The sequence below is a fragment of the Oenanthe melanoleuca genome, chromosome 2 (assembly GCF_029582105.1).
Source record: "Oenanthe melanoleuca isolate GR-GAL-2019-014 chromosome 2, OMel1.0, whole genome shotgun sequence".
Taxonomy (NCBI): Eukaryota; Metazoa; Chordata; class Aves; order Passeriformes; family Muscicapidae; genus Oenanthe; species Oenanthe melanoleuca.
This window is the reverse complement of record NC_079335.1, coordinates 130,575,963-130,594,022: the sequence shown is the minus strand read 5'-3', so window position 1 is coordinate 130,594,022 and position 18,060 is coordinate 130,575,963. Positions and strand designations below refer to the sequence as shown.

Sequence of the window (18,060 nt, the reverse complement as noted above, 5' to 3'; positions counted from 1 at the left end):
TAATTGCACTTTGCTGCCAGAAGAAGATCACGAAGAACACTGACCATCCCCTGCTGTGTTCTTTCTACAGTCCTCCTTGCTCTGGGAAAAGCATTCATTTGACTATATGGAAATCCTAACCAGCAACCTAAAAATTATTTTTTTTCCAGTCAGATCACTTCTTTGAGCCACCTTTCCATAAGGCTACAAGAACATCAGATAACAAATGTAACAGGAACACAGACAGGTGGTCAAGAAAAGACATAAAGGATAAAACTACCTTATTTGGGAGGTGGCATTATCTACACTGGCTAAAAATGGGAAGGGAAGGCGAAAAGGGAAAAGGGGAAAAAAACATACATTTGAACCAGACTAAATTTATATTGCTAGTAATATAGACAGATTTCTTGCTCAGTTTTGTTTTGATATTTCCCTGACATTCATGTATTTAAAGATTTTCAACAGGCATCAGCCCTATATGCAAAATGTTGCGTTTGGAAGCTTAAATTCCCTGTCAAGGTGCATATACACAGTATGACACTATTCCACAACAGTTTTTACTCTCCAAAGTACATTTTGATCACAGAATTACTGTTTCATACTGCTTGACAACAGGAGAGAAAAAACAAAACAGTATTTAACGAAAGAAACAACTCTATGAGATGGCAGTATGTGATCGATGAAGTTACAAATACCAAAAAGAGAGAGTTACATACAATCAGCATAACAGTTCTTGAAAGTCAACACTCAAGCTCTTCCAATTTTTTTTGGTCAACAGGAGTTAAAAGTTATCAGACAAAACATTTTATTCTGCTGCTCCTGGTAGTCATTAAACAAACAGAAGAATGGTTAAATCCACTTCTTGCTGCAATTTTAAACCACATTTTAGTGAAAATATGAGCTGGAAGACAGAATGGAGGACCCATAATCCAGGAGGAAAATTGTCAGTGACCTGCCCTGCCATTTAGACAGCCACAAGTCTATGGAGCTGGATGGGATCCACCCACGGGTACTGAAGGAAATGGCAGAAGAGCTTGCCAACTCACTTTCAATCTTTTACCAGAAGCCCTGGCTAACCAGGGAGGTCTCAGTTGAGTAAGGATTAGCAATTGAGACACCTTATCTACAAGAAAGGCTGAATGGAAGATCCAGGGAATTGCAGGACTACCATCCTGACCTCAGTGCTAGGGAGGTCATGAAGCGTATCACCTTGAGTCCTATCACAGGGCGTATGCTGAACAACCAGGGAAATCAGGCCCAGCCAGCATGGGCAGGTCCTTATTGACCAACCTGAAAAACCCACAGACAATTTGCAGAGTAGTGCAAACCACTACACTGCCGCCAAGACATTTTTATCTGGAAATTTAAATCTACACATAAATTCTATCAATCGATGTGAAATAATATGCAGTTAGCATAAGAACAGACCCAGCAACAGGATATGCACCAGACTGACCACATCTACATCTGCTGGCAACCCCCAGCCCTCAGAATGCAATGACTTCTCATCTTTCTGTTCCCTGCTTCAAGTAATCTTCAATGAAGCAAGATCACTACTGACAATGTACAAAGACTAACCAGGGAAAATCAACATCTCAGCCCTTGAAGCCTCCAGAAAGTCCAGAAACACTCACAAGCATTCCCAGCAGCTGCTGAAAATTACTGAATATCTACTTACACCAAACTTAGGCTATCCATTCATACCAAATGTTTCTACTCTGATATTTTACTGGGTTTTTTGGGGCTTTTTCTTTAAAACCAATTAGGTATTATGAAAATTCCCATTAGAGTTCCTTTCTATTTTAAGATTCATGCTTTGTAATACTCGCCAGAGTCAAAAGTTCATTCTTCCCCAACACAGTACAGCTGTGATGAGGATGAGCTGCTTTAGGAACCTGTGGCTCAGCAAAAGAAGAGACTTCTATCTACAAAACAAAATCCATACTTCCTTATTTATCAGCTTCTAAACTACAGTGGGATAGCAATATACCTTATCAATGCTCTTCACCCATGGTATGTTCAGACATTATAAACCCTATATAAACCTTATAAACTCACAAAATACCCACCTTCACTATTTTGATCTAAATGAGTCTATAAATGATAGCTTACAACCATGCCAGGATTTCAAACAGAAGTCAGCAAGGAGCTAACTGCACAATTTTTCAAATAGTCAAAAAAAGGCAAATTAAAGTTGCAATGTTCTGCTATGATTCATGCTAGACTCCAGTGTTCATAAACCACAACAAAGCACCAACAGGAATCAAAGTATCTTCTGCCACATATAAGAATCCCCAGCTGGCTGACATCACTAATAGAGCAAACGAATGTATGCTGTCAGTACTTCTCTTCCAAAGTGCTGTGTTCTACAACTTGACAACTTAAGAATTTAAGTCATCTTCAACTTAAAATAACCATTTCTTGATGCTGATAAATTTGCCAAATCTCTGCCCCATCTCGATTCAGTCATCTGTCCCAGGAGAAGGAAAAAACTTTTTTTTAAAGCAGAGTTGACAGATGAAAGAAAAACAGACTGACTACCCAAAGCATTTTAGGGTTTATACCTGGATAAATTAAAGAGAGTTGACCTAGTTCTTTTTATCAAGGCATCAGATAAAAATATATGCAGATTCAGTGAGCTCTGTCAAAAACATCTACTATAGATAATAAATTTGTAGACTGTGACAAGAAGATTAGAGACACTCAACATGCAAATCAGCATTCTTCCAAGACCATCTACATTTAGTCATACTTTCACTTAGGATCCGTAAGGTAACTGGAAGTGAAATAATGTAGAGTACAATGTAACACAGTGGTGACACACAAGGTGTATCGTGATCTGGCTACTCCAACTTTGGAAATCCAAAACCATAAATCTCCTACCATATACTTCAAACTAGTAAGCCCTGCTAGATGTTGCAAGAATACAAGTTATAAACATACAGTTTAAGATTCATACACTGATCTTTAATATAAAGCATCAGAAGGCTATGAGAAATGCCTATCACATTTGGCTGCATTTCCAACTAAACACCAGCAATTTTTTTTTATCAGCCTAAAAATATGCGACTGACCCAATTCAATCTACATGAAGAAAATACAGTATGCAATGGTTAATTTCAATGTTCTTCTGCAACATACTGTCCCTGTAAGGCTAGGAAGCAGCGAAAGAATACAGCAACACAGGCTTCATGCAGAAAGCAGAGGCAGCAGTGATTTATGGCAGAAGTAAACACTTTTATAGACTGGTTCGCAGAACTAATGGACAGAATCAGCTCATTGGTCCAAGAAAGGCAATAGGTCTTGTAAACATGCTTTTACCAAAACATCACGTTGCTTACCCACTCCTCCTGTCCACAACAGCAGGTGCTAGCTTTGTTATTAATTCTTTCCCTTCTGTTTTCTTTTTAGTAGCTTGGGAAAATTCACACTGCTTATTTTTTCCTGATTCTCACCAGCCTCCACAACATACCATAGCTTTATCCTAAAAATTCCTAGCTATAAAATGTTAGCATCAATTCTAAGCAAGGCTTCTCACCAGCTGAAGAACTCCTTGTTTACTGTAGAGACTTCTGCCAATGAATACGAAACAAACAGTCATAAAACATTTCCACGTAAGGATTATCCAATTCCTGTAAGGGAAAATATTTTGTTCTAGCCTCACTTCGGTTAGTAATTTTGCCAAAGAACCTTTCAACTATTCACTGAAGTACCTGTCATATCGAAATCTATGTTTAAAAGTTTTTGATCAAGTAGTACTTGAGTCATGTAACACTGTTTTAAAGCCGGAATACTCTATGTAACCATAATCTGTATAATGTAATTATAAACTACTGCACAAATCACATGTAGGTTTCAGTAAACTGTAGCTAATCAAAACTTAAAAGCAGCAGACCTTTGCTGCAGGAAAGTGCTTCAGCTAAGTTTATGAACTCATCTATGTGTTTACAAACCAAGTAACAAGTACACATACAAGCAGGGAAAAATGCAGCACAAAATAAAGAAAGAAAAAAAGAGCACGAAGGAAGCACAATCAGAAATGGCATTAATACTCCCACTTTGATACATTGGGGAAGTACACACAAACTACACTGCACTTCTAGTACTCCTAACCTTGAAGACCAGACATTGTAATGATAAGCAATTCAGTCATCTTTTGAGTTGCAGTACAATAAGGTTTCAGGTCTGTAATCACTATATACACCAACAAAACGTGCACAGGAAAAAATATTTTCTCATACTCATGAAATGCAATGCAAACAATATTCACCCATCTATGTAATGGACAAGAAACACACATCACTCAATCAATAGCATTTCAAAATAAAAATTTGCACCTTCACCACAATGAGAACAACACAAAGTCTCCACAGTCATTTCACTTTTCTCTCTAATTCTGTTCAGTCCAAGTTTTGGCTGCTACCTACCCAATTACTTTCCTTATCCTGATTTCCCTATGCCCCATCTGTGGCACTAAAACACACCATGGTGAGTTGGACCTGGCTGGATACTAGGTGTGCACCAACACTCTCTGTCACTCCCTTCCTCAGCTGGACAGGGGACAGAAATGGAAGAAAAGGCTCCTAGTAAACAAAAAGACAGAGAGACACCACTCACTAGTTACCATCACGGGTAAAGCAAATTCAATTTGGGGAAAAATAAATTGATTACTAAGCAAGTCAGTGTAGGATAATGAGAAAATAAAAACTGAATCTTAAAATACCTTCTCTCCACCCCTCAATTTTTCCCAGGCTCAACTTCACTCCCCATTTCTACTACCTCCTCTCACCCAACAGCACAGGAGAATAGGAGCTGTGGTAAGTTCACCACATGCTGTTTCCTCTTTCTTCTCAGGGGTAGAAATCCTCACACTCTTCCCCTGCTTCAGCATGGGGTCCCTCCCACAGTAGACAAGCCTCTACCAACTTCTCCAATGTAAGTCTTTCTCACAGGCTCCAGTTCTTCACAAACTGTTTCAGTATGCCTCCCCCGCTTCCATGGGGAGCAGTCCCATAGGAAGACTGCTCCACTAGAGAATCCCCACAGGTCCCAAGTCCTGCCAGCAAAGCTGCTCCAGCATGGGCCTCTCTCTATACAAGTCCTGCCAGGAGCCTGCTCCAGCATGGGCTTCCCATGGGGTCACAGCCTTCTTCAGGCACATCTACCTGCTCCAGCACGGGGTCCTCCACAGGCTGCAGGTGGGTTTCTGCTCCCCAGCTAGCTTCCATGGACTGCAGGGGGACAGCCTGGCTTCCTACAGTCTTCACCACCAGCTGCAAGGGAATCTCCACTCCAGCACCTGGAGCACCTCCTCCCCCTCTTTCTTCAGCGACCTTGGTGCCTGCAGAGTTGTTTCTCTCACACATTCTCACTCCTCTCTCCAGCTGCAGTTTCTGTACAGCAGGGTTTTTTATCTGTTCTTAAATATGTTATCTCAGGGGCACTGCCACGGTTGCTGATTGGCTCAGCCTTGGCCAGCAGCAGGTCTGTCTTGGAGCCAGGCTAGCATTGGCTCCGGCAGACACAGGGGATGTTTCTGGCAGCTTCTCAGGGAAATCTTTCCTGTTGCTCCTTTATTAACAAAACCTTGTCACATAAACCAAATACAATATGTTCTCTCTAAGTATCCTTAGGCAGACTTTTTATTCAAGATATACAAACTAATATCCAATGCCTTCTAGATTGCACAGCCATTCATAAATAACAGACAAATAACAAAAGCACAAAGATCAGTTTTTCTGTAGTGCGCTCAAAACTAAAGCAATTCTTCTAGTAATGTTTGTTACAATATTCTTAAAGCAGATGTAGTAATATTCTTACATGAAGTGTCCCTTAAGGAAAAATATGGATACACATTAAAGAAACAATAATTTCAATATTTTTTAAAGAATTATTTCAAGGGATATCTTCAAAGAGACTTCACAGTATATTAGTCCTTATTGATGGACAGTATTCAAATTGAAGAAAAAAAAATCAGCAAGTTTTCTTCTTCTAAAATAAAGTTTAGTTCACCTGTACTGTGACCATATTTATCAACATTCATTCTAGTTTACAAAGTCAGGTTTCAATAAGCAGAGATCCCACTCCCCTGCACGCAATCTTTTGAGCCAGAGGTGTCAGAGCATTGACCACAAACATGTCTGCATATCAAAAGGCTGCATTCCTAATTCCTCTTTCTTTGCCTCTGTTTAGGCAAAAGGCAAGTAATACGGCATCTTTGCTTGTTTTAGAAAACATAAATGCTGGGGGTGAGGTGTAAAAACATGGATACATCAAACAATTCTTATGAGCAATTCTACAAAAAAAGTTTGTAGATGAATGTGATGAAACATTTTTTTAAAAGAGAATTTGGAGAGCACTTCAATTCTTGTCATATTCATTATTAAAAATAAATAAATAAATAAAATTCAATTGTTCAGACTCTGGATCATCTGTGCAGCAGCTGCAAATGCAGCTCAGGTCTCATAGGACAACCAGCAGGAACCTATCACTATGAGTACACAGCGTACCTGAACTGGGTAAACAGTATAGTTGCATTTCTACTGCTCTGAACACTTAAGTACTGAGTACTGTATGGTCAAAACTTACTCTGCAACGACAGTCCTTTTGTCTCCACACCAAGTTCCAAAAAACACATGTGCAAGCACAGACTCCAATTATGCCAGACAGAGCTGACATACAGATGGAGGCTATGTCATATCTTAGGTGGCTAGCTCCACAGCCAGTCACAGCCCCCTCAGCAAACACATTTCTAAAATCCAGGACTAAACACAGGACTAAAATCCAGGTGGCTTATTAGGCAAGCTATAGTGTCATACAAATATGCTGACTCAGTTCTGGACCATGACTGCATTTAACTTCGAAAGCCACCCCACCAAAAAAACCCCACAGAAATCCCAAGCAAAAAAACCACCACTGTTACGACATTGGAGTAACTTGTACCAAGTCTAAACTGATTCTTCCAGATGCAAGGACAGGCTACAATACTCATATTCCAGTGAAACAGCTCAACATAGTGATTCACCTGCAATGCAAGCAATCCAACCTCACATTTAGTATCTGAGCTACACTTTGAGGTACCAAAATTTCCTGGCATTCTTAAGTTCAGTACAGAGATCTCCTGGTCTCTGAACCAAGCTGGATTCAGAAGAACAGAACGTACACATAGCTAAAAAGCCTGACCAATCTACCTGCACAAATGGTGAACTCCCACCTGGACTCTATCACACAGATTACCGCAGCTCCTTCATGATGAGTATGTAGAGTAGTAGCTTGTAGTAAACCATTAACGCATTGTCTATTTTTACCCCACTATATACTATATTTAAATAATTCTTAACATAAGATCATCAAAGAAGATGTTTGACACACAACATGATTATTGGGGGGGGTAAAAGCCTTTTTCAACAACAGATGTGCTACAAATCCTAAACTTAGTTCTCCAGTCTTTCTTTGGGTACCAGAACTATCACCCCTTGGACAACATACATGCACCATCCAATTTCTTAAGCCTGGACCCAAAGTCCCTTATGTAGTAGTCCATAGACTTCAAAATTAACTTTGTCTACATCAATACATATTTGCCCTGCTTTTTGACTCAGCAGTTCAGACACATCTGAAGACACCAAAAGGGCCCACTATGCATGGTTATAACAGATGGTGCTGACACAGGCAAAGCTGAGAGCAGTCACCACCTATCTTGAAGAGACTTGAATTTCACCGTAGACCAGCTAAGAGAAATGAGCTGATTTAGAGAAAACTAAGATTTTTCAAGCAATAGGTACAAACTTACACAGTGATGTAAGAAGTGCATACTGGGATTACAATCTTCAACTATGTACTACATAAGCATGATTAAAAAGGAAGACAAATAATTACCAGCCACTTCAATATATACATTAGCCAAACAGTTCAGTTCATGAAAAGTCACACTTTCTCTCACAGAGGAAAACAAGACCCTGCTGGATTCAAAATTCAGTATGACTTGTCCAGCATGGAGCAATGCTTTCCAACTGACCGTGCAGCAGCCAAGATGCTGGCTCCCAGCTCCCAGCAAAAACACACAAGTCAACCAGCCACCACTTTGGCTCCCACCCAGTATGTACCAGCCTAGAGGCAGCACCCCAAAAAAAAGGGAACACAGTACACACCAGTGCATAACACTTGATAGTATACAGGAAGTACCTGTCCTAGTCTGCTGTTAAACTAACTTCTCTGGTGACCCACCAGCTTGCACCATGTACTCCTGAGTCAGCCCATTTCTTCTCATTGCTAAAGCAAGACTAACTTTAGTGTAAGCAGTTAACTGCAGTTGCTTATCAGAATGAACTTATTCGCCCAGCAACTGAAGATTAAAAAAGAAAAACAACCAAGAAAGGCATCCCGAAAACACACAACACAGACAACATCAGCATGGAAAAATATGCCTTATGTACAATACTGAGGTCTTTTTAAAGATTAAAAGTAAGTAAGCAGAAGCATAGTCTAATGTAATACGAATAACTTAATTCTGGTTTGTTTATAGGCAAAAAGGCCAAGAAAAAAACCAAGCTACAATCTCATACAGTGATGATAAGGACGTTTGCTTTTGTAAGCAAGTGTGTTAGAACTTCTGCGTCTGGTAAACTGCTTACTGTAAAGCTCCAGTTTCCATACAGAAGTCAAGGCTCGAATTTAGTTTCTGAATGTCAAGAGCTGCTCCAAGACACTTCAGATACAGCCACCATGTTTCTAACTCACTAACATACAAATAGTTGTTAAAACTTCAGCTGTTACACCTCACATGCAATCAGTTTCACCTGAGAACCACTTAAACCTACACTACATTACAAATGGGATTTCTTTTTTCAAAACAAAATCAGCAATCAGTATGTTGAACTAAAGAGACACTGTTTGGTGGAAACAATAACAGAATACACTTGGCAGAAAATTCAGTTATTATATTATATTCCTTCTTCAATTCAAACAGAAAGTAAAATAGTCTATCAAAGCTATTCTCTTGGTCAACTCAAGAAATTATCCTAATACAGTGAGACACTATTATTATTGAACTCTGGACAGTTCTCTTTCACTCCTTGTGTCACAAGAAGCCAGGATTAACTACATTCCAAGCCACAAGTATTCCCTATCATAGTCTTGGAAAATTCTCTTGTAGTCACCACCTTTCTCTCTCTCCTCTGTACTTTAACTTTTCTATCAACCTGTACATATCAAATAAAAATATATAAAATATATTAAAAATGCTACTCTTAAAACTTTACACAGCTGATGGTTTCCCCAGGAAAAGAAACAAGTCTTTCTTCAGAAAGGGTTTTGATTTTCTATTGACTAATACTTGAAGAACATACAAAAATCAATCCCTTCTTACTCCTACCAACAGGTCTGCTCTGGGAGAACTTAGTTCTAATTACCCTGGGCATTATGAACACATTAGTGGCAAAAAGTGGGAAAAAGCAGAGGAAAGAGATTCTTTAGATCTGTGCCAAAAATTCATTCAAAAGTAAGTCTTGCCACCATTTCCATAGCACTTTATATTAGAGAAGGAAATAGGTGCAGCAAACAGGCCACGTAAACACACTGATAGTCACTGACGGTAACTGAAAAATTTGGTCTCTGACTCCTCATTTGTTTTTAGATATGAAAGTTACAAACAGTTTACACACAGCTCTAAGATGCTGCACCACCTTCTCTTCCAATGGCATTTTTTTCAGAGGCAAAGAACAGCTTTTTGTAATACTCTCACTTCTCTCAGTTTATCTTTTGCTGAAAGACAAGCTAAGGAAGTTCCAAGTAGGGAGAAATGGGATTCTCTTTTTCTAAAAATGCCTGACATCACCCAGTTTCATCTTACAAACATACAGATCCGACCAAAACAAAACCTCATATAGCCATGTTAAAAGAAAAGCATTATCTGAATCCCCAATATCTACTATAAAAGAATACTTCTTCAATTCTAAGTATCACACTCCAAGTAAGCATTATTTTTTGAAATTAACACTACTCATTGGGAGTGTTTGTAGACTGAAGCTTTTAACTGGCAACCTAAGGTTGCTGTAAAAGAAAATTAGAGACAGATTTTATTTACCTCCTGCACCTAACTATGTAAGTGTTAAACTGACAAAGTTAACCAAAACCTACACCATAGAGAAAAAAAAAAAAAAAAAGATAAAAACCAGACAAATAAACAAACCAACTAAAAAATAAATCACCACCTAAAATAAAAACCCCACACCCTGACACTGTGAATACTTCAAAGACAGTTACATATTTCCACTTTAAAAAAATAAGAAGATAAATGGTCTTTCTGAGCAGCATTTAGACGAATTACAACAGAAAGCAAAGCTCTCTTCTGTTATTACTGTAACACTTGGGTAAATATTATCCACACAAGGATTATAACTAGCATTACTTAATAAACAAAACACATACCACTCTGGCTGCTCTTTCCTGAGATTCACACTTTCTGCAAAACCATGGTCCAGTGGGTACTTGAACAATTCCATAGCAAGCTGTTTTGAACAAAACAAAACAATTCAGCAAACATAAACAGCACTACAACACTAACAATATGTTCTAAAAGAAACTTACTATCAGTTGATCCCATATAATAGAAGTTATAAAGAAACTGGCATCTATACACTGCACATGAAATCCTATCACAAAAGTACAAGAAATCAAAATTTTAAAAATTATGCAGAATTTGCTAAATGAAAAAAGAATACATTAGCTTGAAAAGTAATATAACAATTCAAAAGCATCAATGATTCATATGTGACCTGTTTTGCTATTTATTTACCTGCAAAACAAGTGAGACACTTCATTATAAATGGTAGATGCTTGTTATTAAGAGGTCTTTTTTAAGAGAAAATTAAAAATAACTAACAAACCTGTTCTTCCCAAGACATTTATTCATACCCTTACTATCCAGCTTTCTTACTCGCTTATAAGTAAATTAAATGGTCTTAAGCAGAAAATACATAGTGAACAGAACAAAGTTTGCTTTTTTACCCCAGAAAATTCACAGAGCTGTAAACACAAACTGAACTGAGCATCAGGACTTGGATTAGTTGCAACGTGAGCCAGGCTACAATATAAATCCTTAGGAAAGAGACTTTCAGACATGCAGATTTATCTGCAAGACAGTCATTGATATTTTTGAAGTATATAAAAGCAACCCCAAAGCATTTGCTATGAAATTCCACAGAAAATAAGAGTTTAGCAATTTGGCAACACTGCTCATGCTTGAAACTGCACACATCAAGCAACCTCAAGAACTACAGAGGGAATGAACGAACAAGAACACAAGTGCTGTGAGTATACTCTAATAGTTTGTATGGGTGTAGCAAATAAAGAACCAAAAAAGCCAAACATTTTGCTGAAAGATAATTCCAAAGTATTAAAGATAAGTCAGTCTCAATTCTCAACAATCATATGTTACTTAAATACAAAAATCAGGTTTAAGTGTGTAAGTAGAAAAGAAATATGATTAATCTGAAGTTATGAAGAAAGCTTAGATTAAATTAGTAATTTCTAGCTGTACTATACAAATGTATTGATTTTGTGATAGCACAGAGATGAAAAATAGTAATGTAACAGTGCTACAAAAACATCTGGCTAATACACCTTCATTTCTATGAAGGAAAGTCAATGACATCATTTTCTATTAAATACATACACGAAGTCATATTAAGATCAGTTGTCAGATTTTCAAATACTTTATTCAAATACATACAGTCCAAACTATTCTGATAAGCCCTTTCTAAAGTACAATAAAATTCTTTAACATGAGAAAAAAAAAATCTTGTTTTCATTGCATCTATATTAACCACAGATGAGGGGGACTCTGAATTTCTCTTTAGATATTGAGAGGAAGATTTTAAATGTGCAATCATACATTTAGGTTAGCAAGTGACAGTGCAGAATAGGAAACAAGCATAAAATGCAACTCAGAGACAAGGCTGGCAAGTAGATCCAGAGGCAACAGCAGTTGGGCAAAGAACAAAGTTGAAGTGAAGCACTTCTGTATCTGCCAGGGTAACAGAGCACACTTAGAGCCTAGAAGAGTCTATCACAGGTTTGTGCTCTGATATCCCGTAATACCATTTATAGAGTTTTGTTTATACTTCCACTACTGTGCAAAGCTTCTTTAAACACATGAAAAGATCTTCACAACTTGCCTATGACTTAACAACTGGAAAAAAGTTTCCTCCGAACTAAGAATAATTATAATAACAAAACAAAGCAGTCAATAAAGTTTTATGGATAATACTGCTGTTTGTACTTCAAATACAGACTATCTGCTTTGACCATGAGGACTACTACATTTACTACAGGAAGTCCACAAAAAGAGTGGACATGCCTCCTCTACCACCTTTGTTCACATAATTTATCAAATCCAAAACCTAAAGCATCAATGTTACAGTAAATCAAAACATGGAGTTCTTCTTTTCTTATGATCTCTATAACAGCTTCTGGATTTATAACAAGCAGTACTTTGCATACTTCCTGACAGATTCCAATTCAGGCTTGGATATGACTTAAAAAAAAAAAAAACAAGTTAATTTTCTTGTACCTGCTGAAGTGTGTCTCTATACTAGGAATACTTTCTATAACTGACTTTTGTTCCCAAGCTATTTCAGCTCCAACTGTCCAACTGCTGCTATCATCCAATTCTTTCACTGAAAATATCAGCAAGGCTCTAGATACACAGGAAGATGTCCAAGATAATGCAAAAGGAATAGCTGTTTCAAGTATGACTTCTAGAAGTATTCACATTTTACTGTTCATGATCCTAAGATTCCACAAGAGCAGTCAATCTACTGATTAACATTACTCAGCTCTTAAGACGACAGAAAACCAATTCAAAACCAGATTAATTTCAGAGGTCCTGTCAGCTCCCCTCTGTGTTCAATCCAATGTTAACAAAAATAACTTAATTATTTTTTATATCTCATTAAATCATGACTATTTCTACTATTTGTCAACTTACAAGGGAGCATATACTTGGAACAATCAACTGCTACATGACATCAGCACACTTTAAGACCAAGCATGAGACACACATTAGTAGCAATTTCACATGCATTAGGCATTCAGATTAATGAATTGGATTTAGGATTTTCTGTCTCCTCCAATTTGTCCACCAACTGTAAGAAGTCAAAAAGCCAGTCACTGAGTTCATATGACTGCTTAAGAGTTGGTACAGAAAAATTGCCATCTTATTCTTATTTCTGCAACCCTAAAGGAAAAGTTATGATTACTTCCTTTCTTTCAATGTAAGCAGCAGAATCGTTTCTTCCTCTGCTCTCACACGAAGGGTCAACCCACTGACAGAAACAAAACAATCACACAGAGGGAACATGCCAGCTCCTGAACTGAGCTGGAAACCAACCAACCAGCCTCCACTAAGCCAAACAAATCCAGCATCAGCCATTCCAAAGAGCACCCTCCCCCTGCAGAACCACAACAGGAAGTCTCTTCATCTACCAGGGAACATCAGCCAAATGACATTCAAGAAAAGGCAGGCAAAGATAGAAATCACATGACAGCTAAGTCTTTTCTACACACTCCTCTCTTCCAACCCTAAACTCTCCTTGTCTCCTGGCTGCCCCTCAAATAAATTTTTCAAACTTGGGAAAGGCAGGGACAACAGGGATCGCATAGTGGAAAAAAGAAATAGAGCAACAACTACCAGAATAGAGTACAGTAACAAGTTCTACCAAGACTGAAAGCAATTTTAAAAGAGTCTTTGAAACGCTGCAGCTGAGGCTGTTAACAGGGTGCAGAGGCAGACTGGGAAACACAAACATAGAAAACATGCAGAAGAAGAAAGGGGGGAAAAAAAATTTGAAAGGAGAGTTCTTCCTTTCTCACAGCCATAATGCAGAAGAACATACTATACTAAGTCTCATGTGAGGGAAAAGAGACAGACGGGAAGGAGAGAAGATGACAGAGCAAGTCAAACCAGAAAGCACGTGGCCTTAGAAACAGGGAAACAGGCTTCATGGGTAAAAAGAAGGAGCTGGGAGGGGGAGGGAGAAAAAGGGGGAAAAACGGCCGGGGGGATGGGGAGGCGAAGGAAGCAGGCCCAGAGGAAGAAGCCAGGGAGCACCAAGAAGGAAGTGGGGAGGCTGAGGCCGGAGCGGGTGCGCTGCCCTCGCCTGCCCGCTCACCTTGATGCACTGCGACATTGCAGCCGTGCCCGTCGCAGTAGACGAGCGGGTTCTCGGCCCAGCCCCGCTCGTCGGAGCACACGCAGCAGCCGCCGATCATCTCCTTCATGCTACTGGAGAACTCGCCCTCCAGTGACACCGGCAGCAGCAGCGGCTCGCTGGAGACCATCTAAGGGTTAAAAACACCGTCGTCAACACCGCGCACGCCACACGCGCCTCGCCCTCCGCCTGCCCCCTCCCCCGGCGGGGTCTCCCCTCAGTCACTCAGCCGCAGCCGCCGCCACCGCCGCCGCGGCAGCGCTTCGGGACCCATGACCGCCGGCTGAGCGCCTCGTCTCGCCCCCGCCCGACCAACCGGCCAGGCTGTGTCGGTCGGGCCGCGGCGGCTCCTGAGGCGGACGCGGCTCCGCGGGCGGGCACGGCGGCGGCGCCGGCGCGCAGGCGCACTGCGCGCGCGCCCGCGGGGCGGGCAGGCCTCGGCCCGGGGCCTCCTCGCGAGGGTTCGCGCGCCGCCCGCGGAACGTGAGCGCCGCCGCGGCGCCCCGAGCGCGCGCGCCCCCTCCGCTCCCCCCCAGCCGAGAGAGCGTGCGCGGGAGCGCGCGCAGCGCCCCGCCGGCCCCGCGCGCACCTGACGGCCCCGCGCGCGCGCACCCACCTCGGCGAGCGGCCACGGCCCGTCCCCCGCGCGGGACATGGCGGGCCCCCCCTCGCGCCGGGGCCGCGGGACAGCCCGCGCGCCGCCGCTCCCGCCCGGCCCTCCAGCCCGCGCCCGCGCCCGCGCCGCACGCGCCGCGCGCTGCCCCCCGCCAGCCCCTCGGCCGCGGGGGCGGGGAGGCGGCGGACACGCGGACACGCGGACACGCGCCCCGCTCCCACCCGCGCTATCCGCGGGGCCCCCGCAGGAAGGCCGCAGGACGCGCCCCACGCCCGCCCCCTCCCCACCCCCCCGAAATCATTTTTACTATCTTGTTTATTTTCCCCCTGATGTGACTGCAGGACTAATGCATTCCCGCTCCCAACTTTTATTATCCTGTTTATATCCCCTCGGTGTGCCTGCAGGACTAATGCGTTCTCGCTATTACGCCACTTGCCTGCCCTCACCGCAACTTTCAGTATTTTGTTTATTTTCCCTGCGATGGGGCTGCAAAGCTAATGCATTATTAATCCCGCTCTTTCCTCTTCCCTCAAAACTCATGGCGCGGATGCGGCGCTGCCTGGCTATTCCTGCCACGGCAGCGAAAGTGATGCTGAGCGGCAGAGCTGACAAATAGAGAAACCAGGGAGGCCGCAGACACACAAAAACAAACATCTTCTTCAACACAGCTGCTCTCTACTTTTACTCAGAGGTGTCTTTCTAGAAGTTGGGCGATTGGGATTTTTTTTAAGTAAAACAATTCTGCAATTCTGTTGTCTCTCTAAATTAAAAGGTGGGGGGGGGGCAAAAGACAAAAACTGAAGGAGAGAGCTGCGGTGGTCAGCAAAGAGGAAAAACTCAGTATATTCAGTTCTCCTTTGTAAGCAGGTACGCCTGTAGCAGAAGGAACTCATTGTGGTAATTGTTTGGATCATAGAGAAATTAAATGCAGCCTTGCAAAATCCTGGTCACTCACTTGTGCCCGGCCTAGCATATATTTATTTGTTTTTTTTACTTATTTTATTTTGTGTTGAGCAAGGAAGATATCATTGATTCATCTTCATTATCATGCTAAAAGGCAGAGAAGCAGAATTTGTGCTATTTTGTGGAATACACTAGAATTTGTGCTATTTTGTGGAATACACTAGAATTTATGTGTTTTTCACGATGATTTTGCAAGGGCAGCTTAGCTGGCTATCTGTACAAATCACTACTGAATTATGTACATTCCTGGACACAGCACTACCTAGACCCACACATGTGCAGATTATATTTTATACACTGTCATAGTCCTGTACACAAGTCCAGATGTTTCATTAGTTAACAAACTGCTACGTAGAAGGGAGAGGTGGGATGTGCACAACTCTACCCCCTGCAGACATCCGAGTCTGCAGTTTGTATTCAGGATATCTTAGGTCAAGATCTTTTCTCTCCTTCAAGTTTTAAGTGAAATTATTTTGATAGAGGAAGAATGGCAGGCAGGCAAAAAAGAATCGTGGAGGTAGCTTCCTACGTGCAAGGCCCAACCAAACATGAGATTATTGCAGCCATTTGGGACACATTCTAAGCATTTCTCTGTAAATACATGCTCCAAATAGCCATAAGAGCTTAGAAATTTTTAAGGTACATGAAAAAATGGAGGGGGAGGAGATTGGAATGTAGTATGTTTCACTTGTGTAAAATTAAAGATTGCTCCGAAAAAAAAACCACCCTGCACCAAAAGTCCTATCAACACTGAAGAACACAAATTTGAACATAAAACTATGTTATAAAACACACTTAAAACACTATTTTTATTACTTTAAAAGCTCATTAAAATATCCTGAAAATTGCAGGTGCGAGCAATTACTTCGTAAGAAAATAAAGCAATTAATATATCCTGGTGTTTTTAAAAAAACGCAAATTATTTGAAGCTGATAGATACAGTGTCGCAGCCCTTCTTCATTCTTGTCAAGAAAATGACATCTAATTTAAAAAGCATTCTCAATGACTTTACTAACCCTAACAAAAAAAAAAAAAAAAAAAAAGTCACGGTATAGCAGAAAATCTCTCCTTTATTTCCCTGAGAGATAAATTAAAACAAATATCCTTTTAAAATTGAAAATATATTTTTAAAAAATTGTTGGATATACTAAAATGTGTATTGTAACAAACAATTGTAAATTTTTCTCACCACTTTTTTTTTTTTTTTAATTCTTTGAGGTCTTCCTGCAATTTCTTCTCTGAAAAGCAACTAGTACAATCAATTCCCAAGCGTCTTTTTTTTTATCTTAGCTATTTTAAAGCTCAGTATTTAGTTTTATAAAGAAGCATCACCAAAGAAAAAATAATTGCTTTGCAACAACTTGATGAAAGCTGCACCATAACAACAAGACTATATGTCTGAAGAACCTACTGTATAGTTTTCAAATTTAAAATTTTGTAATCTCACATCATGTAACACACCAGCTAAGTATTGAACAGCCTGAAATTTTGCTTTGGTTAAAATTCAGTCAAGTCTAATACATTCAATTATTTAATGAAACATTTGTTGTTTTCTTACAGATTTCTATTTAATTCTTTCTATAGAAAGAGTATACATGGACTGGAAGAAACTCCATGACTATCACTTTATGGTATTGTGTAATATTTGATTGAAAAATTTAGATAACCTCTTGATAGTTCTGCAAAACAATCATTTAAAGAAGACCTTTGAAATGCAAAATAGGAAAAGAAATGCATTACCACTAAATAAGTACTGCAAACACTAAGCCTATAACGGCTATGGAATCAGAATATAAAATCTAGTATGTTCTTATGATTGTAGTATTTAATAAGCATTGACATGACACAGAAGGCCAATTTTCTTTTTTTTTAAAAGGAAGCCTGTCCTTCTTATAGTGATATATAAGAGATTAAAATAATTAGAGAAGAATATAATTCAGTGAGTAAGATGAATAATTTTATTGTTAATCTAAATGCAATGAGAAAATCCAATTCACTTAAAGGTACCTACAAAATCTAGAAGCTAAACAAGTCAGAATACAAGAAACTTACAAGAAGATTCTGTGTTTCAATTTTTCTTAGATACTTTCACAGAATGAATGTGTAAGTGAAAAAAAAATTACACTCTCCAATTGCAAATTGTTTTTATAAGTTTAAGGCATTCCTCAAGAAAACATTAGCATATATGAGTGAATAGCACTTCAGTTTCAAAAACAAAAATAAAGATGTACTCACAAATTTTTACTACAAAATAATCAGTTGCAAGAGTAAAACTATGAGTTTTGAATGCTT

At 40.0% G+C, this 18,060-nt stretch overlaps 1 protein-coding gene across 5 annotated transcripts in view; it reads right to left on the bottom strand.

Moving 5' to 3' along the window:
* Positions 1–14,588, bottom strand: part of MLLT10 (MLLT10 histone lysine methyltransferase DOT1L cofactor) — a 122,222-nt gene extending 107,634 nt beyond the window's left edge. For 4 of the 5 annotated variants that reach the window (XM_056484045.1, XM_056484049.1, XM_056484050.1 and 1 more), the window contains exons 1-2: positions 14,151–14,319; positions 10,408–10,487 (exon numbers count right to left, since the gene is read on the bottom strand). In XM_056484045.1, coding sequence (XP_056340020.1) covers positions 10,408–10,487; positions 14,151–14,319 — 249 coding nt within the window. Of the gene's footprint in view, positions 1–10,407; positions 10,488–14,150; positions 14,320–14,505 lie in introns of those variants that run through there. The other variant, XM_056484046.1, reaches the window with a different exon arrangement.
* Positions 14,589–18,060: the final 3,472 nt, after the last annotated feature.